Source organism: Capsicum annuum, chromosome 3, assembly GCF_002878395.1.
Source record: "Capsicum annuum cultivar UCD-10X-F1 chromosome 3, UCD10Xv1.1, whole genome shotgun sequence".
Taxonomy (NCBI): Eukaryota; Viridiplantae; Streptophyta; class Magnoliopsida; order Solanales; family Solanaceae; genus Capsicum; species Capsicum annuum.
Genome location: NC_061113.1, coordinates 58722321 through 58744285, shown reverse-complemented (window position 1 = coordinate 58744285; position 21965 = coordinate 58722321). Strand labels below are relative to the sequence as shown.

General features: G+C 35.5%; 1 protein-coding gene across 2 annotated transcripts in view; it reads right to left on the bottom strand.

Moving 5' to 3' along the window:
• Positions 1 to 3397: 3397 nt before the first annotated feature.
• LOC107863806 (guanylate-binding protein 4) overlaps positions 3398 to 21965 on the bottom strand; it is a 29968-nt gene continuing 11400 nt past the window's right edge. The window contains exons 13-17 of one of the 2 annotated variants that reach the window (XM_016709957.2): positions 6624 to 6791; positions 6269 to 6526; positions 5984 to 6196; positions 4347 to 4392; positions 3398 to 3953 (exon numbers count right to left, since the gene is read on the bottom strand). In XM_016709957.2, the coding sequence (XP_016565443.1) occupies positions 3931 to 3953; positions 4347 to 4392; positions 5984 to 6196; positions 6269 to 6526; positions 6624 to 6791 (708 nt within the window). In that variant the 3' untranslated portion in view covers positions 3398 to 3930. Of the gene's footprint in view, positions 3954 to 4346; positions 4619 to 5983; positions 6197 to 6268; positions 6527 to 6623; positions 6792 to 21965 lie in introns of both variants that reach the window. The other variant, XM_016709956.2, reaches the window with a different exon arrangement.

Sequence of the window (21965 nt, the reverse complement as noted above, 5' to 3'; positions counted from 1 at the left end):
TATATGCACTTAAATATTGCAATTGATTTATTCTTTTCATGATTTTACTTGCAAATTTATATTTATACATAAAAAATATTTACTAATTTTGTTTGCCGTTTATATTTTTTAAAATCACACAACTAAAATCTCGATAAACAACAAGTCATATGAGCATTAAAATATAAAAATCAACTTAAATTTAATTTCAATATTTTATATTTTAAAATATAAGAGAAGAATTCAGTATTTAATATTTAAAATATAAGTGAAGAAGAGTTAATTACTAATAAAGTGTAACTTTGAAAAAGTTAATTAAAAAATATACTAGAGTAATGATAGTTTTAGTAATAGCACTAGTAGTAACAACAACAACAACTACTACTATTACTACTACTACATTATTATTATCATTATCACTTATCTTAAATATTTATTTCAGTTCAATTATATAACTTATAAGGTAAATATACACATTTTAAAGAAAAATAAGAATAAAGAGAATAATAAATTAATCTTCTTAGCATTTGAATTTAAAAAATTAGAAATAATTAAATTTAAATTTAACAGTTTAAAAAAGAATAGAAAATATTTGATTTTTGGTGGGTTTTCAGCGTGGTTGGGGTGGGTGGGTGGGTGGGGGGATATGAGGAGAGGGAGGCAAATAGTTTTTTATTTTATTTTATTATCAAATATGTAAATAAAATTTTTGTATTATTAATACTATTGTCAAAATTACTTATACAAAGAAATTATTCCGACTAAAATATTATTGTGATCACTTATTTTATCTTTCTAACATTTAAAATGTTTGAAAAATTATGTATCTCAGATTTATTTAATAATTAAAATTTATTTATTCTATAAATATATGTAAGTCCATAATATATATTAAAAGAGAAGAACATTATATAATATTAAAAATAATAAAAAAAATTGATAAGTAGAAAAAAGATTTAAAATATTCAATTGAGATGGGTAGGGGAGGAGAGGACGTAGAATATTCAATTTAAAAGAGTTATTTGGTTTAAAACAAGATTAAAGATAAATTAAAAGTCTATGAAATTACATATTAAAAGTAGTTAGCTATCATACTAAAGAGTTCTAATTGAATTCTTATTGTTGTACTAAAGAGTTCTAATTGAATTCTTATTGTTGTCTATTCCTTTTTTTTAATTTGAATTGGAGATATAATATCTTCTCAAAGATAAACTTATAACTTTTTAAAAAAAATTATAGGTACATTTAATTATTAAATATATTAAAAATACATCTAAATGTAATCTATTAAAATATTAAATGAAGTATAAGAATCTAATACTACTACTAATAATGAATAGAAGTAGTAGTTGTAGCACATAGTATATATGTGTATTAATAGTAATACTTAGTATGTATAGTAGTAGTGTAATACAATTAATATGTTAAATGAGAAAGTATTTTTTAAATCATAGCAAGTAAAAATTTAAATTTTGTATGTCATGTATAGCAACAATAAACAACGAATTAAATGAATATTAGAATATTAAAATTTAAGTGATCTAGATTTAAATTTAATATCTTATATTTTGAAATGTAAGAGAAAAAAACTCATCTGCCTATGAAATGTAACTAAAAAAAATAATTCATCGTATTTTGAAGAAAATAATTAAAATAATTTTTTTTACAAGTATTGGGGGTTGGGGTGAGGGATAAGAATTTTGAATTAACTTTGAGAATATAATGAATAAATTAAATAAAAGAATTTCAGTAAAAAAATTAACTGAAATTAGATAATAGACAAATTACTATCCATACATTTTATTAAAAAAATAAAAAATATATGATTAAATAAAATAAATATATAATTTTATATTAACAAAAAAGGCACTTGATAATTATATTAAGCAATTCGATAAGTTAATAAAAGTCAAATATTAACAATCAAATACTATTAGATAGTGAACAATGCAATAAAGAAAATTATTGATCAATTCTTTTTTTTTTTTGATAATTACATGATTCATTTTTTTTCATATGATTTGACTATGGGATTGTCTGGAGGAGGTTGAGAGAGTTGAGGACGGGTGGGGGTGATGCGGCGGTGTGATGGTGGAGAAGGGAGAATACATAGTTTAACTAAATTAATTGAAGTATGTAATTTTATGAATTATTTATTATAAAATATATTCAACATATTAATGTGATACATAAAAGTTAATTTATTATTTCAAACTAATAACATAACATTTCTAATGATTTATTTTTAAAAAATATTCCGCGCATCGCACGGGTATTTATACTAGTAAACTAGTAATTCACATACAGCATCATTAAAATATGCTAAACACTGCCTAACTCAAATTATTAAAAGTTGATCACCTTCTAACCAAATCCCATGCGAATTACTCTACTGTTATAAACTTATAATCAGCCCTAATTTAACAAATAGATTTTTTGTGTATGACATTATGAGACGACATAAAAGATATATCTATAGTTCTATACATATATACGTTAAAATAATTATGCATTTCTTTTAGCGGCGATGAGGATGTAGCGATGAATATGTAGATATATAGGAAGAGATAGGGAAAGATAGCATTTAGCCATTAAGCTTAATTAACTCAAGCTATTGTTCTAAATAAATGCAAATTACCTAGTCATCGTTAATATTTAACATTATATAGACACAGCGTGGATTATTGTAAACAAGACATTTTAGGTATCTAGCATCTCGTACCAAAGAATCTAGTTGTGCTAGAGAGTACATAATATTGCTGCTTTCTGTAATTTAATATCTTTCTAATCATATATTTATGTCGCTGGCAGGAATGAATAATTCCTTGTTTAAAGAATATGTGCTTCCTGTATTGTATAAAAGAACCTTCAATAATGATTGTTCAACAAAAATATTCTGTTAGAAAGGATCTTAACATCTTTAATTGATATATTTTTATCTTCTCTCAACTTTTCAGTTTGCAACGTTTGGACAGAACATTGGAGCAAAAAATTATATATATCTTAAACAACATTTAGCAGTTGAAGGAATATTTTTAAAAATATATGACTCAACATAAAATATCATATAGCCCAATATTATTATACATATAAATCGTCACATATATCATCAATCTTGTACTATAAAAGTGTATAATAATGTATAAAGTATAGTTATCCAAAAATATGAGCTAAACTTTCAGTAGACATACAGCGTAATCTTCCCATAAAAAGGTCTCTTTAGTCTTATTTCAATATGCCTGTTCAGACGACTGTGCTGAAAGATTATGCAGTGGAGAAAATGGTCACAATTGGTTAAAGGAAAAAATTAAATTGTCGGCCGCCAGAAACAATAGCTAACAGATGTAAAATAGATGCAAAATCATTGTATATTTATGTATATTGGCGAGCAGCCAAATGTGTAATCTGCGGAAAAAACTTACTTGCAACCAATGTGCTTCATTAAAAGAAAAATATCATATAGAAAAAACAAATATAATGGCTACAAGTGCTAGAGGGGTGATATCAGTCATCTCCCAAAACCTTCTGACACCTATGTATCTGTAGTGGCTGCTAGTATACATAACCAGAAAAACTAAAGTCGCCATGTGAAATTTTCTGACTGCATCCTTTAAATGTTTAAAATAATTACTCCAGTTTTACAGTATAAGTTAATGAATGATAAATGATACAAATATTTCCAACTTTTACAACAAAGCTCAAGACCTGTTTAGATCTTCTTCTGGTTCCCTCTCCCTATTGAACTGAAGGGTACACTGGGATACAAATATCCAAACCTCGCGTGCTTTTGAAATAAAAACAAAGCTCGCACTGATTGAATGACATGATACGCTGTCATCGACTATTCTGTTCTATGCCGGTCTTTATGATTGTTGTACATGGGTAACAACCATATGGAGCCATGTTTCCGTCTCCCGTAACATCGCCAATAAACCACAAATATTACAGCTATTACACACACAGGGATCGCCCACCTGTAGCAGAAAACAAGACGGGAAAGGAAATATTACTTATAAAACATCCTCAGTCCAAGTCATGCCAGCTCATATGACTTTCACATCAAACTACAGAAAATTCTTTAACAGTTTGACCAAACCAATACTGCTCAGCATCATATGCCGTGATACGGATCAATTAAAATATCACAGACAATGCTAAAAGAAATTAACTTTGCTTCAAAAACTTAGTCTGAAGAAGCATGTCTAGTGGCTGCAATAAATCTTGTAATGTTTCTACTTTTTACTTATCACCACAAAATGAAAAAAAGGAGAGCAACTTTACTAAAGAATTGTAACCAAAACGACAAAGAAATTCACCAAGTATGCTTGAAAGTAACAGAATTTTAGAATAAGGTAATACTTACGTACCTGTCCAGATCGAGGATTGGACTATACACGAGCGCTTCCCAAGTAGCTACAATAAAATGCCACACTGGATTATAGTAAAGTGACTCTGCAGACCAAAACATTCTTGTATATGTTTCTAAGAAGATAAAAAGTATCCATGCGCCAATCTCGACCAAAATAAACTTTATGACGAACCGCCCAACCACCACCATGAACAGTGAGAAAGCCACCAACCAATTAAAGAGTCTGTGATTATAGTCCTTAATAAATGAAGACTGAGACTTCTCTAACATCTGCATAATTTGTAGATATACAAAATTCATTTATAGTAGGCCATATGAAATGGACAAGGGGAAGGGAGAAAAACAACTGAAGTCGGAATAATGCAAAATATCACAAACAAATTATGAACAAGCATGTATAAACAAGACACAGACAGGTAAAATGCATGAATTTGGATATGAAGACTGATGCTGCTTAATTCAAATGATAATTTGTCATTTCACTCTTGAATACTTTTAATGAAAACACACATTCATTTATGGATTCACTTTATTAAACTTAAACAGCTTGAGCACTTTAATACTTGAAAGTTCAAACCACGATCGAATTTCCTTGCTGCTAATTAATGCAACAAAAACTTCAGAAACTAACTTGGTATTTCTTCTACGGTTAGTAATTACAAGTGACTGACTCGCAGTTCACTTTGTTAAGCTTAAGAACTCAAGCTCATTAATACTTGACATTCAAACTACGATCAGATTTCCCTATTTCTAATTAACACTAGAGCCCAGTGTAATCCCACAATTGTCTTAATAACAACACTGGCAAAATACATTTGGCAGAGTTAATCTGCACATAAATTAATACAGAGAGGAGGGGGGAGAGGTGGAACTCCTGCTTCTTAATTTCACAATGAATTCACTGACGGAGCGAATAATTTTAGAAGCCACCTCCAGCTAAATTGATTCCAAAGGCTGCCTACGAGTACTCAGAATGATTTTTTTTTTCTTTTAACTAGAAGGGGCTGTAGTCTATTAATATTAACTGGTCCAGAAGAAAAACCTACTGGAAGAGGTGGAGCAGGCAAATGATTTCATACAAGAACATTGGTGTGACGAATAATTTCCATACTCTTAGAGTGGTTGTGCAGCTGATAGAGATCAAAGCAAGAATTCAAAAGCAACAAGATCATTAGACATTTTTGACTAATTTCCAGGGATATGTGATGGTGGAAAGGATATTTCATTTACTACAAAGATACTATGGTCTGTGTCTGTTCGTTATCCAGATTGTGTAGTCAATTATAAGCAAGAACGTATATTTTCCTAGCTTCTTGAATTTTTTTCCTCATCTGTTGATCCGGCGTGCTGCAAATAACCTACATATTCACTAGCAGATGGTAAAGTCTTCAATCCATGGTTCACCTTTTGGGTTCAATTGTATACTTTTCAATCCATGGTTCACCTTTTGGGTTCAATTGTATACTTTCTGTTACTTAAGGTAGGGGCTTCCTGATAAAACACATCCTATTTCTTTCTCTCCCTCAACCTCCCAACACAAACCAAATTCAACCATGTCGTAAGAACTAAAGTGACACTCAGTATATTGAGAAAAATCTTTTTGATAATAAAAAGAAAAAAGCAGCAAGTAGACACCTTCATCATCCGCTTTTCATAGTTGATTTTCGAAGGTCCGACACATTCACTGTGAAAGCTTTGGTTACACTGGATGAAACCAGCATTGAACTTAGCCATCGTAGGAAGTCTGAGGACTTGAAGATGGTCCATTTTGTCCTCACATCTAGTATACAGAGCCTCACACAACTTTGAGGATTGATATTCATTCGCCAACATGATATTCTTATACACCTGCAATCGATGTGGCAATAAGCAAAAATTTGAGAATTCCATAAAACTATGCTTGTCGCAATCAATTTAAACCTTTTCAATCTCTTCATCCAATTTATCAACTGATTTTTTTGCATGGTGACGACCAAAATGCTGTTCATCAAAGGCGTTCATCGCTGCCTGTCTGTGCTCTTCATGAGCCTTTTGCAAAGATTCCCCTGGCATTGGTAAAATCATGCTAGCCATCCTCTCATTGTACAGTTTTAGACAACGCTCCAGGATACCCTTGTTGAAGATTTCCACAAGGGACCCTGTGGATGGAATCTCCCCTTTATTCAACGCATCAAGAATCTGGAAACAAAGTTGTCATTTAACAGCAAAGGTTAAAAAAGGCCATAAAGTACACAAAAGTGATTGATTACAATCAGGACAACCGATGGATAATTACCTGCTCAAGGAAAGATACGAACTCCTTCCCGTTGAGAGATTTACCCTGGACAATTTTAGGACGAACAATAGATGCTACAACTTCTTTTAATTGCTCCCTCTTCTTGACATAAAGAGGATCAAGCTCAGCGTCCCTCATGTCACAAAGCTTTGTGCGCTGAAGATGGGGCTGTAAAAGATATATGCATGTTATAGCATCTTATTTTATCACTCTGGGAAGTTCTTATACAAAATGCTCAAATCTAAAGGCATATCAGGTTAGCTATAATACCTTAGCATGTATATTTACTATTCATAATACCAATGCAACTACATAAAAAAAAAACAAATTTCTTTTCCTTCATTTTCTGGAAAAAGGGTAGGATGGGGGTTGCCAGGTAGGAATCTAGGAGACGATAAAGCTATCTTTTAGCAACCTTCTAGCATGAAGGATTATAGACCTTAGTCTAGTGGGAAACATTTATAAGATCATCTCTAAAGTGCTCTCCATAAGACTTAAGAAGGTGTTGGATAAGACTGTCTTCTTCGCAAAATGCTTTTGTGGAGGGTCGACAGATTTGGATGTAGCTCTGGTGGCAAATGAAGTGGTAGACTCGAGGAGAAAGCAAGGAGTGTCAGGTATGCTGTGCAAGCTTGATCTCGAGAAGGCCTATGATCATGTGAGCTAGAGTTTCCTAGATTTCATCATGATTCAGATGAGATTTGGAAAAGAATGGAGAAAATCGATCAGAAGAAATGCATATGAAGTTCCTTCCTCTGTGCATCTCTGTGATGGGTAGATCTCCATTAAAAAGGGACAATTTTCGTGTAGTTTGTGATTGGATGTAAACCTTGTTCATTCTAGTTATGGAAGCTTTGCGCAGGATGATGGACAAAGCTGTCATGGGAGGGTATTTAAAGGGTTTTAAGGCAGCGATTGGGGGTGTTGGGTCAATGTCGGTTTCCCATTTATCGTTTGCAGATGATACTTTGGTTTGTTGTAATGTAGATATGAACCAAGTGGATCATTTGGGCCAAGTGCTTACTTGGTTTCAGGTGGTGTCCGGCCTTAAAATTAATCTAAGTGTGAGATATTTCCAGTTGGGGAGGTGATTGACATTGGGGTGCTTGCTCAGGTTTTGAACTGCAGGGTGGGGGTTCTTCCAACTACCTATCTTGGATTACCGGGCTTCAAACAAGGATGTTTTGGTGTGGAATCCAATTCTTCAGAGAGTTGAGAAGAAATTAGCAGGGTGGCAAAAAAGATACTTGTCCAAAGGAGGAAAAGGGGCGCTTATTCAGAGCACTTTATCGAGTATACCTACTTACTTCATGTCTTTGTTTCAGGCTTCAAACTCGGTCAAAGAAAAATTAGAGGGGTTGCAGAGAAACTTCACTGGGATGGGGTGGGGCGGATGAGGAAAAGATATTTCACTTGGTGCATTGGAAGACTGTCACTCCTCCTAAAATATGGGGAGGTCTTGGAATTAAAGATTTGGTGGTTTTCAACAAAGATTTGTTGAGCAAATGGCTTTGGCGTTTCAAGATGGGAGGTTCAAGCCTTTTGGAGAGGGGTGATAGTTGATAAATATACGGTAATGGAAGGGGAGAACTAAGAGATGTCACTATACCTTTTGGGTGTGGTTTGTGGAGGAATATAATGAAGGGATAGGATGATTTCTATAGGAATATCTCATTCAAGGTTGGAAATGGGAGAAGAGTAAATTTCTGAGATATAGGTGGTGTGGGGATAACTTATTAAAAAATGAATTTCAGATTTTGTATAGAATGTCATGTCAAGGTGATAATGTGGGTCCAACAAATTAGGGAGACGCATGGTGGAAAGACTTTTTGGGACTTGAAATCTAGAAGGCATTTCCATGATTGGGAGGTCACCGAACTCCAAAGGTTGATCGCTATCTTTCACAGGCAAGTCATCTCGGTGGATACACCTAATGATTTTTGGTGGGGTTTGGGGAGCAATGGAGTTTTATTTTATGAGAAACTCCAAACCAGGGAGGAGGTTGTGTTTTCATGTGATGCAATTTGGATAGCATTAGTGCCAAGGAAGGTGTGCTTTTTCTCTTGACTAGCATCTAAATGAGTGATTTTGACAGCGAAAAGTCTTAGAAAGCGAAAGGTTACTTTTGTTAGCTGGTGTTTCATGTGTAAGGAGACCCGGGAAGAAGTGGATCATCTTCTTATTCATTGTCTTTACCCTGAGACTATGATGGGGTATAGTTAGGTGGTTCGGAGTTTCTTAGGTAATGCCAAGAACTGTGAAAGATTTAATGTTTTGATGGAGAAGCGGGAGCTATTCGCAGATGAGGCGGGGTAGGGCGAAGAGGCCAGACGAGATTCCAGTGGATTTTTGGAAAAGCACTAGCGGGGCAAGTTTGGAGTGGTTGACAAGGTTGTTTAACGGTATTTTTTGGACAGCAAAGATGCCTGAAGCGTGGAGATGGAGTACGATGATTCCAGTGTATAAGAACAAGGGAGACATCCAGAGTTGCAATAACTATAGAGGTATTAAGTTGCTGAGTCATACTATGAAGATATGAGAAAGGGTGGTAGACGTGAGGATGAGAAGATCGTGACGATTTCTGAGAATCTATTCGGTTTCATGCCAGGTCGCTCGCTCAACCACTGAGGCCATTCACCTTGTAAGGAGATTAGTGGAGCAGTTTCGGGAGAGGAAGGACTTGCACATGGTGTTTATTGATCTTGAGAAGGCATATGAAAGAGTTTCCAGGGAGATTCTGTGGAGGTGCTTGGAGGCTAGAGGGGTGCCCGTGGCATACACTAGGGCGATTCAGGATATGTATGATGGGACAAAGACTCGGGTGAGGACGGTAGGTGGAGATTCAAAGTAACTTTCCAGTCGTGATAGGGTTGCATCAGGGATCAACTCTTAGCCCGTTTTTATTTGCCTTGGTGATGGATGTTTTGACGCGACATATTCAAGGGGAGGTGCCTTGGTGTATGTTATTCGCAGATGATGTGGTTCTGATTGACGAGACTCGGGGTGGAGTTAATGATAAGTTGGAAATGTGGAGGCAGACGCTTGAGTCTAAAGGATTTCGGTTAAGTAGAACCAAGACGGAGTACTTGGAGTGTAAGTTCAGTGATGTGTCGTAGGAGGCTGGAGTGGTTGTGAAGTTGGTTTCTCAGGCCATTCAGAAGAGGGAGAGTTTCAAGTATTTGGGGTCTATGATTCAGGGCAATGGTGAGATTGACGAGGACGTCACGCATTGTATTGGAGCAGGATGTTGAAATGGAGGCTCGCTTCGGGAGTTCTATGAGATAAGAAGGTGTCTCCGAAGCTTAAAGGTAAGTTCTATAGAGTGGTAGTCCGGCCGGCTATGGTGTATGGAGCGGAGTGTTGGCTATGGTGTATGAAATACATTTACCTTATCAAAGAAAAAGGTTTAATCGATTCCCCACTCCCCTTAAACCCCCCACCTACTTCTGGAAACAAGAGGGGAGTGGGAGTGGGGGTGGGAGTAGAGTCCAATATGATGCTATAGTTGTATGGCGTGACTTGCTTAAGCAAACCAATATTTTATCAAAAGCGAAAAAGCCAAGCTCTACTATAAAGCGTAGTCAAAAGGCACGTGCTTTTATAAAGAAAGCCGCAAATAAAGAGAATTATCAATGTGTATGTGTACAGGGTTTGGCTATTAGTAGATTACAGGTTGTGTCCACTTTCGTATTCCAACTCCTAACAAATAGCAAAATAATAACCATGGTAATGGGAAGAACGTTTTTGTCTTTTGACCAGAAAACCCACACCCAATTTTATTTTCTCTCATGTATTGTTGCCCTCTCTCTTATTTACTCATTGATTTGTCAGCCGTTGACGGACCTCCGACTAGATTGGCCCCTGCTAAACTATGACAGTGACCTTGGCAATCTTCCTTCCTGGAGCTCACCTGATGGGTTTTGCTGCCAAATATAGTGTATTCATCATTGACTCAAACCCAGAAATGTGGTGCCTGGTGTAGATCTGAGTTATGCTGGGTTTTTAAACCTAGTCAGTCATCCGTTACTTTACAATTCTGAATGGAGGGTGTCACAATTGGAAGCATAGCATGTCAGCTCAGACTACAGGGATATCAAACAGGAAGCCAGACTGTGAGGAATAGAGAATTGGCTGATTTAGAGAGCTAGGGCAGCTCTCAGGAGGGAAAGAGATGAGTTAATAGGCAGGAGGTAGCAGCTGTAAGTGCAGGAAGTTGAGATGGTAGAGGTCGTGGTAGTGCCCGAAAATGGGCAAAAGCAGAGACAACATTGATGGCGACATTGAAGAAACCAATAGGAGGAGAATTGGTATAAAGAAAAGGATGAGAGGTTTGTTTGGTATAAAGGAACATGTTTTCCTTGATAATGCTTTTTTGGAAAATGTTCTCCAGTTAGTGTTAATGGAAAATATTCATTAAAGCTGCTACATTGATGGAGACATTGAAGAAACCAATAGGAGGAGAATTGGTATAAAGAAAAGGACGAGAGGTGTGTTTGATATAAAGGAACATGTTGTTCGCAACAAATTTTCGTTAACGCTGAAAATTAACTGCAAGCAATAATAAAATAAACAAAAAGAATAATTTTATATAAATGAATTTTGCGGGTACAATTCCGTTATTCTCTCGATTCTTCTCTCCTAAGTTTTTTCGTGATTCGAGGGCCTTTGCAGCATGATTCTCGAATGTAGGATGATTTGAGCCTCCTAGAAATGTGTTTGGATCTCCGGGAATTGCCCGACAGCACTTCGTCTTGTCGAGTTGATCTTTGAGCAGAACTCCGTTAGTCAATTCGTTGAAGAGCTGTGTAGTCAATGCAGAAGCTTCCTCCAATGCTTACAGAATGTCCTCTTTTTTCCTCCCTAGAATGTTATGTTACTCCCCTATTTATAGTTGTAGGGATAGGCCTAGTTGCTTGTGATTTGCCGAAATATGTCACTTTGCCACTTGGCGCCTTTTGACTGATAGTTGAATTTGAAAGAGATTGCCACATCATTTGTACATGTGGCGGCGTCTCATTGGTCTTGGATTTGACTGGGATGTCACGTCACTTGATGAGTTTGGGCTTTAAGGTGAGATGGACCTTGATGAGGAATAAAATAGACTTATTATTTTTTTAAGCCCAAAATAAGTTTAAACCCAATAAAATGTGAATCAAATTTAAATTTTATATGAATTTGATCCAATAAATTTTATGTGTCTACACATGTTTTACTTGATAATGCTTTTTTGGAAAATATTCTCCAGTGTAGTGTTAATGGAAAATATTCATTAAAGCTTGATAATAATATCAGAAAAAATTGATAGTGCTTCTATTTAGAAAATTTAATAAAATTGTGTTAAAGATTTGAGAGTAAATACATAATTACACCACTGATGTTGTCCGAGATTTTCAAAAAGACACTAAAACTTTCAATACCACCTATTACCCCACGATTCTTATTTAATCCCTTGTAAATACACCATTTTGACCATATTTTGCAGCAACCCTTAGGCGCGTGGTTTGCACTCTCTTTTTAAATAATACTTTAATTATTAAAAGGTTAAAAAGGTTGGGTTTAACCCAATAACCCGATCCGATTGTAATAAAATATCTGAATCATTTGAAACGATTCATTTCCCATTTCTCTCTCTCTTCTTCGATTTTTCTCTCCTATCTGTCGCGACTTAAGACTCTAAGCTCACACTCGAAGGAGATCGAAGGAGTTTGGGAGAAAAATTTGTTTGGGGGAAAACGTATTAACCTAGGAGTGAGGATTTTACAGGTTAGGGTTTTGTGTATTGTAGTTTTAATCTCTTTAATCATAGATTTTTCGAAGTTGTGTTTTTTTGGGGATAAATATTTTTTAGCTCATAATTTAGTGAAATTGATGCAAATATGAACATATTGACTTATGCATGTACAACGTTTATGTTTAATTTTGTCGATTTGATGAATTCTTCGAAGTAGTATTTTTTGGGGGGAAAAACATAATTTTGCTGAAATTGATGCAAATCTGAACATATTGACTTATGTGTTTGTTGGATGTTTGTCGATTTTTTGCATTTGTTGTTGTTACTGTTACGGTGTTGTAGTAACATGTACAACTTAGAATTCTTTTCGGGTGTGTGTCAAGTGGGGGTGGCTGGGGTGGGGTGGGGTGTTTTTTTTCTTTGTTTACTGATTTCAATGTGTTTGTGTGATTGAATTGTTGCTTTTTCAGGTATCTTTCGATGACTTTTGTGCTTATAACTTTAAGATGGTATCAAGGGGGTGAAATAGAATTTAGTCCCCCACCTGAATATATTGGTGGGTCTGTGACTGAGTTTTTCGATAAAGATGTTGATATGATGTCCTACTTTGAGTTAAGAGACTATATTAAATATCTAGGATATTCAACTCAATGTGATTTCTTTGTTAAATGGAATGGTTATTTGGTAGAGATTAAGTGTGATAAGGTTATTTTTGACATTGTCAACATGTTAAAAAATGGGGATGAACTTGAGGTGTATGTTTCACATAGGGTGACTGAACCTGATCAGGCCCCACTTCAATTGAAGTATTTCCCCAATAGAACTGACAATGGGGTAGGTGGGGAACATTTGAACCCTATTAATGAAGATGATGCTTCTAGCCCTAATTTTCAGCCTTCTACTCCTAAATTCCCTTCCAACCCTCCTGATAAGCCTCCTCCTTCAAATATACCTTCCAAGTCTTTTGACCCTACAGTAGATGAGGATTCAAGTGATGATGATTTAGAGGATGATTCAGATTCAGAAGGAAGTACTAGTCTGGACAGTGATGTCCATCAAGAATATATTGATATAAGGGCTTGTAAAAGAAATTTCAATAGGTCACAAAGAAGAAGTAGAGGTACAACAGCTGAACAGGTTAATGTTGGTGAAAAGGGTCCAGATATAGGGTATGATGAGTCAAATATTGGCACTAGGGATAGCCTAGTTGGTAAACTAGGAGGTGATGAACCTTACTACCCAAGTGATGAAGCTCCTAGCTTTGAATTAGATGATTAAGTAGGTTGGGGAGATGGTGAAGATGGTGATGAAGTAGTGCAACAACCTGTGAGAAGAAAGAACAAAAAAAATAGAGTTGTTTTTTATAAAACTTGTGAAAAAATTGTTTGGGAATTAGGGTTGTTTTTTCCAAGTGTAAAGGAGTTTAGGCTGGCAGTAACCAGCTATGCAATTCAAGAAAAGATTCAAATTGAAAAGTATGTGAATGAGCCTTCTAGAGTTAGAGTGAGGTGCTGCAAAGACACTTGCCCTTGGTTGTTGTGTGCTAGCAAAGATAAGAGTAGTGGGGATTGTATTGTTAAAAGATACAACCTTATTCATGTTTGTTTGAGATCAACTTTTAAATATCTTTGCAACTCAAAGTTTCTGGCAAGTAAGTATAAGACAAAATTACTCAACAACCAAATATTAGAGTTGTCCAGTTACAGGAGATTATTAGAAAGGAGTTGGATATCTATGTTGGTGCAACAACTGGGAGAAAAGCTAGGTTTAAAGTGCTACAAGAGATTATGGGTGATCACACATTGTGGAGTATGGTAGGATTTTTTATTATAGGGATAAGATTTTGAGGACTAATCTAGGTAGCACTTGTGTTGTCAAAGTTGGAGATGCTGATGAGACTGCACAGTTAATCTTTCAAGGTTTTTATGTGTGCTTTCATGCTTTAAAGAAAGCATTCTTTGAAGGTGCTAGAAGGTTGATTGGTTTGGATGGTTGTTTCCTCAAAGGTGTGTGCAAAGGTCAAATGTTGGTGGCTGTTTGCGGAGATGAAAATAACGAAATGCTGCCTATTGCATGGGCAGTTATTGAGGTTTAGAATCAATTTACATGGGGTTGGTTTGTTGAACTGTTGAAGAATGACCTTGAGCTTGGAGAAGGTCATCAATTGAGCATTATATTTTATATGCAAAAGGTATGACTCTATTCTTAACAACTGTTTGCTTTTTTTTTCTCTTTCTTAACAACTGCTGGTAGATTAATATACTTATTTTGTTTTGTTAAGGACTGAAAATAGCTGTCAAAGAGCTGCTGCCGCTGGTTGAACACAGAAAATGTGCAAGACATGTTCTTGCTAATTGGTCTAAACTCTGGAAAGGTATAGAAAGGAAAAGAGTATTTTAGAAGATTGCAATATACCCATTTGAAGTAGAATTGAAGGAGAATATAAAAGCAATGAAGATGTTGGGGAGGGATTGTTTGGATGATCTTTTATGGTATAATTTGGAGACATGGTGTAAAAGATACTTTGAAGAGCATTGCAAATGTGATGTTGTGGACAACAATATGGCAGAGAGTTTTAATGCATGGGTACTTCCTCCAAGGTTCAAAACAATCATCACAATGCTTGAGGAGATTAGGGTAAAAATGATGAAAAGAATTGGTGAGTTGAGACAGTTTTCAAATACTTGGATCACTGATATTTCTCCCATGGCTTTGAAGATTTTACAAGAAAATATTGACAACTCAATGCAGTGCAATTTGTCTTGGAATGTGGAAAGGGGTTTTGAGATTGTTGACTGGGGTTGTACTCATACTGTTAACATTGTTAGTAGAAGCTGCGGTTGCAGAGCTTGGCAGCTTAGGGGCATTCCTCGTCCTCATGGTGTTGCTGCCCTACACCATAAGAAATATGAGCCCATTAATTTTGTGGACACCTGCTATCACAAGGATACCTACCTCAGCACATATGCTCATTTTATTCAACCAATGAATAACATGAAAATGTGGCCAACATCAAATAATCCTACTATGAAGCCACCAAAGATCAGGAAACTGCCTGGAAGACCACATAAAATTAGAAGGAGGCTGATGAAAGTAGAAAAACTGGAAAACTTAGCAAATGTGGTACTGTAATTACTTGTAGCAAATGCGGTACTCAGGGACATAATAAAAGATCATGTCCTACAAGAGATCAACCTGGTACAAGTCAATCAGCTGGAAAATCTTCTCAGGCACAGGTATTTGTATAATCATTATCTAATATACATTCTGTTAAGTACAAGAACAAGGACTAATCTCTTAAAACATAGGTTGGAGCTTCTACTGGTAGAGGAAGAGGGAGAGCAAGGGGCAGTGGTCCAAGTCATTCACCTGGAACATCTTACCAGCAAGAGGTATATTTATTTATTTGTTACTATCAATTTTTTTTTAAGTATGTGTACTAATATCTCAATAATCAGGCCACCACAAACATTGCAAGTGCTACTAAAGAAAGAGGTAGAGGAAAAGAGAGTGTTTCAGGTGGTTCAAATGTTCCAAATATCTCAAGTGGTCGAGCAAGAGGAATGACTCAAGAGAGCCAAACCAGTTCTGCCAGTGAAAGGGGCAAAGGAAGGGGTGTGCCTCCTCAAAGGCAAAATCACGAGAACAATAGTGGAGGACATACTAGACCTTTTAAAAGGTCAAGGATGGTGGGGATTAGAATATACCAAGCTGAAGATGGATTTACCACTTTTAATGTAAGTACTTTGTAGAATTTTTGTTTGTGCAGCCTGAAATTTCTGAAGATTGCCTTATAATTTCTGTAATTTGTTTGTGCAGCCTGGAATATCAAGTAGAAGAGTCATTAGCACTGGTGCAAAGGGCACAAAGAGGTCTGAAGTTGTGACTGGTGATATTAGCTACACACCAAGACAAGGATTCAAATGGAAAGGGAAGTTGGCCATTACCAATAGCAAACTTGAAAAAATGAGGATTGAAAAGGTTATTCAAACGAAGTCTCCAGATGCTGCCAAAACTCAAGGCAAAAACATTTCAACTAGGAAGACTCATGTGCCATGGAAGTAGATCTTGCTGATATGATGTGTATATTTTGGTGGAGATTGTTGATATTGTCACAAACAATTACTTTTTGTATGTTTTGTTGATGGTGATAGGCTTTTGTACTTGTTTTGTAGCAATCAAACAATGTTTGGGGCAGTTTGTTTTGTTAGGTACCTTTAAGGTATGTTTTGTTAGGTACCAAACAAAACAAGTTTTGTTGTTCAAATTGAAACAAGAGTATGAATGTGTTAAATGAAGTCCTCCTTTTCTCTCATTATGGTTGTTTTGTTAGTCTATTCACTGCACTTTACGTTTTGAATGCTCACAAATGTTGTCTATATCACAATATATTGATACAAAATAGATTGCAAAGGTATTACACAATATATTGATATAAAATAGATTGCATCCTGTTAAGCAACTGCTATTCCGACAAGAGAAAAGACGAACACTTAGTGTTACACAATCAATCAAAATTTCATCTTGTTAAGCAATTACTATTCCGACAAGAGAAAAGACGAACACTATTTTGTAGAACAAGAGAATGACTATGACAATTTTAATTGCACACAGCTACATTTATCATCCGTTCTCTTGATAATGCTAGTCCAAAATAGAAAAAACACTACGACAATCATGACGATGAGCTTCCAATTACAACATTTGCTCTTCTTCTCCTTCTTAACCACCCATTTGCCATTACTTTCATAAAACGCCAATACTTCTTCCAACTCCTTGATTCTCTTCGCCAATCTCGGAATAACTGTCTTCGATCGTAAATCAGTCTTTTCTGGTCCCTCTATCTAAAGAAGTTGCATGATTTCTCCAAAAAGGAGCATAAACAAATCAATTAAACAGAAACAAAAGGAAAAATAAAAAAACATGTATAGGACATACACGATAGCGTGGACAAGACCAAAATCTTCTAGCTGGGTTGTCCTCTGACCATGACGTTTGCATTGACAGTAAGTCTCCATGTTTGCATTGCATTTTTACACGCAACATGGGATCGTTCTCGTCATTATCAAGATTGCATTTGACATTGTAAAACTATTTTCAGCAAATACCTAGACACAAAATTTAACATGATTTCAAAAAAATTAAAAAAATTAAGACGAAATTAAAGCTTTTAGGACTGAATTCTTTAGAAATTACAACATAAATGGAAACATCTTACCTTTTAAGGTTGATTTTGTTGAAAAAAGATTAGAAAAAGAGGCAAAACTTTTCTTCAAAATAGCCGTTAATGGCAACTGGAAGGAGGTTCGTGGTTTTAAAGAGGAGAAGAAGACAGAATTCCATTTTTTGGACATTTAATTGACACGTGGCAGAGTTTAATTTGGTAACTGAATCACATTTAATTGTTCACGTGTCTAGCATGCGTGACTACACGCAGAGACAAAAAATAAGTCAAAATGGTGTATTTACAAGGGATTAAATAAGAATCGTGGGGTAATAGGTGGTATTGAAAGTTTAAGAATCTTTTTGAAAATTTCAGATAACATCAGTGGTGTAAATTTGACAATAAATTTTTGTTCATTGTTACTGTGAGAAATATTGAAGAAAAATATGATTGAACTGTTTTGTAACTACATTATTACATTGAGTAGGCACTACATTCCAATCTGACACTACATTACAATTTTTTTCCAAGTAGGATTCTATATGTTATTCCTATTCCTACTCATATTCTAACACTCCCCTCAAGCTGGTGCATACAAGTCATATGTACCGAGCTTGTTACAAATGTAATTAATACGAGGACCAGTGAGGGACTTGGTGAAAATGTCTGCAAGGAATCTGGTAAGGATTGCTCTGGACATCCAGGAGACCTCGGTTGAAAAGAAACAAACTAAAAAAGTGGGCGTAAAAGTTGTAAACTCGCTGGAAAGTCTATCCGTCACAAGAAAATTGTTGAAAACTGGTATAAAATATATGGGTCATCTCGAAATAAAACAATGAATAGATCTTGAACAAGGACGTCACAAAAAAACTAGCATGAAGATACTCACGTGCCGGATTACTAGATTTGACGGTTGAAAAGTAGTCCCAGTCTAAGAAAAAATTATACGAGTAAGGTCAAATGATGGCACAACCCTACTAGAAAAGAGAACTTATATGGGTAAGGTCGGAATGATGACACGACCCTACTGAAAAAAAATTATATGTGTAGGGTCGGAATGATGACACAACCCTACTGAAAAAGAGAAATTATACGGGTAGGATTGAAATGACGGCACGACCCTATTGAAAAAGAGAAATTATATGGGTAGAATAGAAATGACGACACGACCTTACTGAAAAAGAGAAATTACTTGGGTAAGGTTGGAATAACGGCACGACCCTATTGAAAAAGAGAAATTATATGGGTAGGGTCGAAATGATGGCACGACTCTACGCAAATTAGATTTGAGTCGTCACCGAAAAGACGCATAAAACTACACAAATCAGATCTGAGGAATCACCAAAAAGACGCACGGTGTTATGTAACTCAGATATGAGAAAGTAGTTCTAAAAGATGCACAATATTATGCAAATAAAATATGAGCAATCCAGAGAGATGCACGGTGCTACGCAAATCAGATATGAGAAAGTAATCATCAGAATGATATATGGTGACCCAACTTTTGCTAACATAATTATTAGTCAAACGAGCGGCATATGTGGATTATAGCCGTCTGCCGGCAACGAAAGCTATTTGATTCTTTACCAAGATCGTGGAAGCTCCGATACCACTTGTTGGGTACGAAATTGAGAGGGCGTCACGTGGAAGCTTATAGTTTGCAAATCATGAGGCGCTAAATCAGGTGACAAAGAAAACAACACTAAAAAGCATATTATTAATATGATTTGGTCAAATGACCTATATATGAACACTAATATTGGAAAAACATAAAACCTATCGGGAGAAAATCTCCCCCTAAACAAAACTCTTTAATGACTACATTGTGGATGCTAATGTGTTCTGGCTTGAGAAGAGAGATTTTTCATTTATAGAGGCACAAAACCCTTCCTCTAAAAAAGAATAAACCTAATAGGAAAGAGATCCTTTCCAACAAGGAAACCCTTTTCCATCAAGAAAAATAATTCTAATTATGGTAGAAAATCAGGTAAAGTAGGAAATTTAGAACAAATCCTAACTAATCTCCCCTTGGACTGCATTTTCTGACAAATCAATCTTGATCTTCTTCACATAATCTTCATATATCGTTTTGTTTGGCGTGCTTTAAAAATTGAGCCCGTTTGGTTAAAAATATATGAGCCCTTTTCGGGTTAAAAATATTGGAGCCCTTTTGCAGGGTAAAAAGTGAGATTTATTTTCAAATATGTAGCAACAGTATTATTGAAAATATGATTAACAATTGTCTCAACATGTAGTTTTTTGGACAAAAACTTCATTATCGTCAACAAGTTGGTTGCAACTTTAATCTCAACATGTCCTCAATCTGAACCATAATGAACCTTGGACCTAACTCAACCTCAAACGCTAGCTCATGAGGGAAGGATTGCTCAAGGCCATATAAAGAGACCAAGGACCCTTTAACCCACCAATGTGGGACTCTAGTACACACACCCCTCACGCTCAGGACTGGACACCTGGAGCATGGACAATACAAGAAGGGGCCCCAACACCAATGACAATGAATTGGGTAGGCTTGACTCTGATACCATATGAGAAATATTGGAGAAAAATATGATTGAACTATGTTGTAACTACACTTTTACATGGAGGCCCTATTTATAGACACTACATTCCAATCCTTTTCGTAATAGGACACTACATTACAATTCTTTTTCAAGTAAGATTCTATATGTTATTCCTACTCCTACTCATATTCTAACATCTACTACGGAAAAACAGAAATCTGCTAGAGGAGATACCAAAACAAGAATCCTGGATTACTCAAAAAGATTTGCAAGCCACCAAGTATTTTACTCGGGACTCGGGTAGGGCATGAACTAGATGACATACTGAATATGAACTCTTTCTCTATCAAAGTGGTTTATACCAAGGTAAGAGGCAAATATCAGAAGGTGCCAAGGAGAAAGATGATATGTAATAGCTTGGGATTACCCAGATGGATCTTTGTTTTACAATTAGCTGCTCATGAGAGACTTGCCACTAGAAATTGACTGCATAAATGGGGAATTACCACAAGCCTGGAATGTCCTCTGTGCGAGCAAAAAAATGAAAGTATGACACATTTGTTCTTTGAATGTGAGGTCTCGGAATATATTTGGAGGAAGTTATTACAATGGCTCAATATTTCCAGAAGTCCAATTCAATAGGATGATTAGCCTTGTTGGGCAAAAAGAATGGCTAAAGGCAGAAGTCCAAAGATCAGGTATACAGGATGATGTCAGCTGGTGCAGTATATCACATTTGGCGAGAGAGGAACATCTAAATTTTTCAGCAACAAAAGCAGCAACCAAAGCTCCTAATCAGAAGCATTATCCAGGAGATCCATTTCAAGGCTAGTAGCAAGGTCAAAGTTGCAAAATGACTGGAAAGCCTGAACGATTATCCTGTGTAATTCAATACTAGCAAGTTTTTTTCTTTTGTTTGGTTGTTTAGTCTGAACTGTTTACCGGGACTGCTGTCAGTAATATGTTGTTCACCCTCTTTCCGTGAATTTCTCACTTTGGTAATATACAATTATTACCACCCACCCACCCCCACCCCCAAAAGCAAAAAATGATTGATAATAAAGTTTAAATAGGAGTTGGAATAGTTGAAAAGGATTTTCACCCTTTTGATGGAACAAGTTTTCCTTGAAAAATAATTTCAGGTAATCAAACATCAAAGAATGACTTCCTCATGGACAATATTTTATTGGAAAAGGATTTCCGTCATACCAAAGACACCTACATCAAATTCCTTTCAATGTCTTAATGGATATTAAATGGAATAAACAAGTGGGAAGAATGTTAACAAACTTATGTGTGAGTGTGTGTATATAGGGAGAAATAGAAAATAATGCAAGAAAAATAACTATAAACTAAACAACAATTATGTGGCCAAAGGAACTGAAAAGGTAAAATTCAGTGAAAAATAGTGTAGCCTCAAAGGTTTGAGTAATGATAACTTCCTATCGAAGTAAAATATGTTTATCAACAATGAGCAACTATATACTTAATCAAAATTACATTTTAAAAAAAAAAAAAGGTATGACGGAAGAGAAAAGAATTGGAAAATATAGACTTATCCAAAAAAAGGGAAGAAGAAACTGGAGCTGGAGAATCTAGTAAATATAGTCGCATTGAGATATTTTTTTTTTTTTTTAAAATGTGGTGATAAAGCCAACTTGTGCGCACTCGACTATTCCACCGGGTCCCCTGGTACCTGCCACCAATATGGGTACCAAATAACTCTTCCTACCAAGACTTAGGCAGGTGGTAGACATCAGCAGGTGTTTTTTGCCTTTGCGGAGATTTGAACCTGGTCAAGGTTTCAACAAATCCCCCAAATATTCTCCTTTCAGATTTTCTTTTTGTACAGAGACACCCCAACCCCCCTCCGGTAGCCTCCTATAATACGATCATTCGATTTTAATTTTATTTTTTTAATA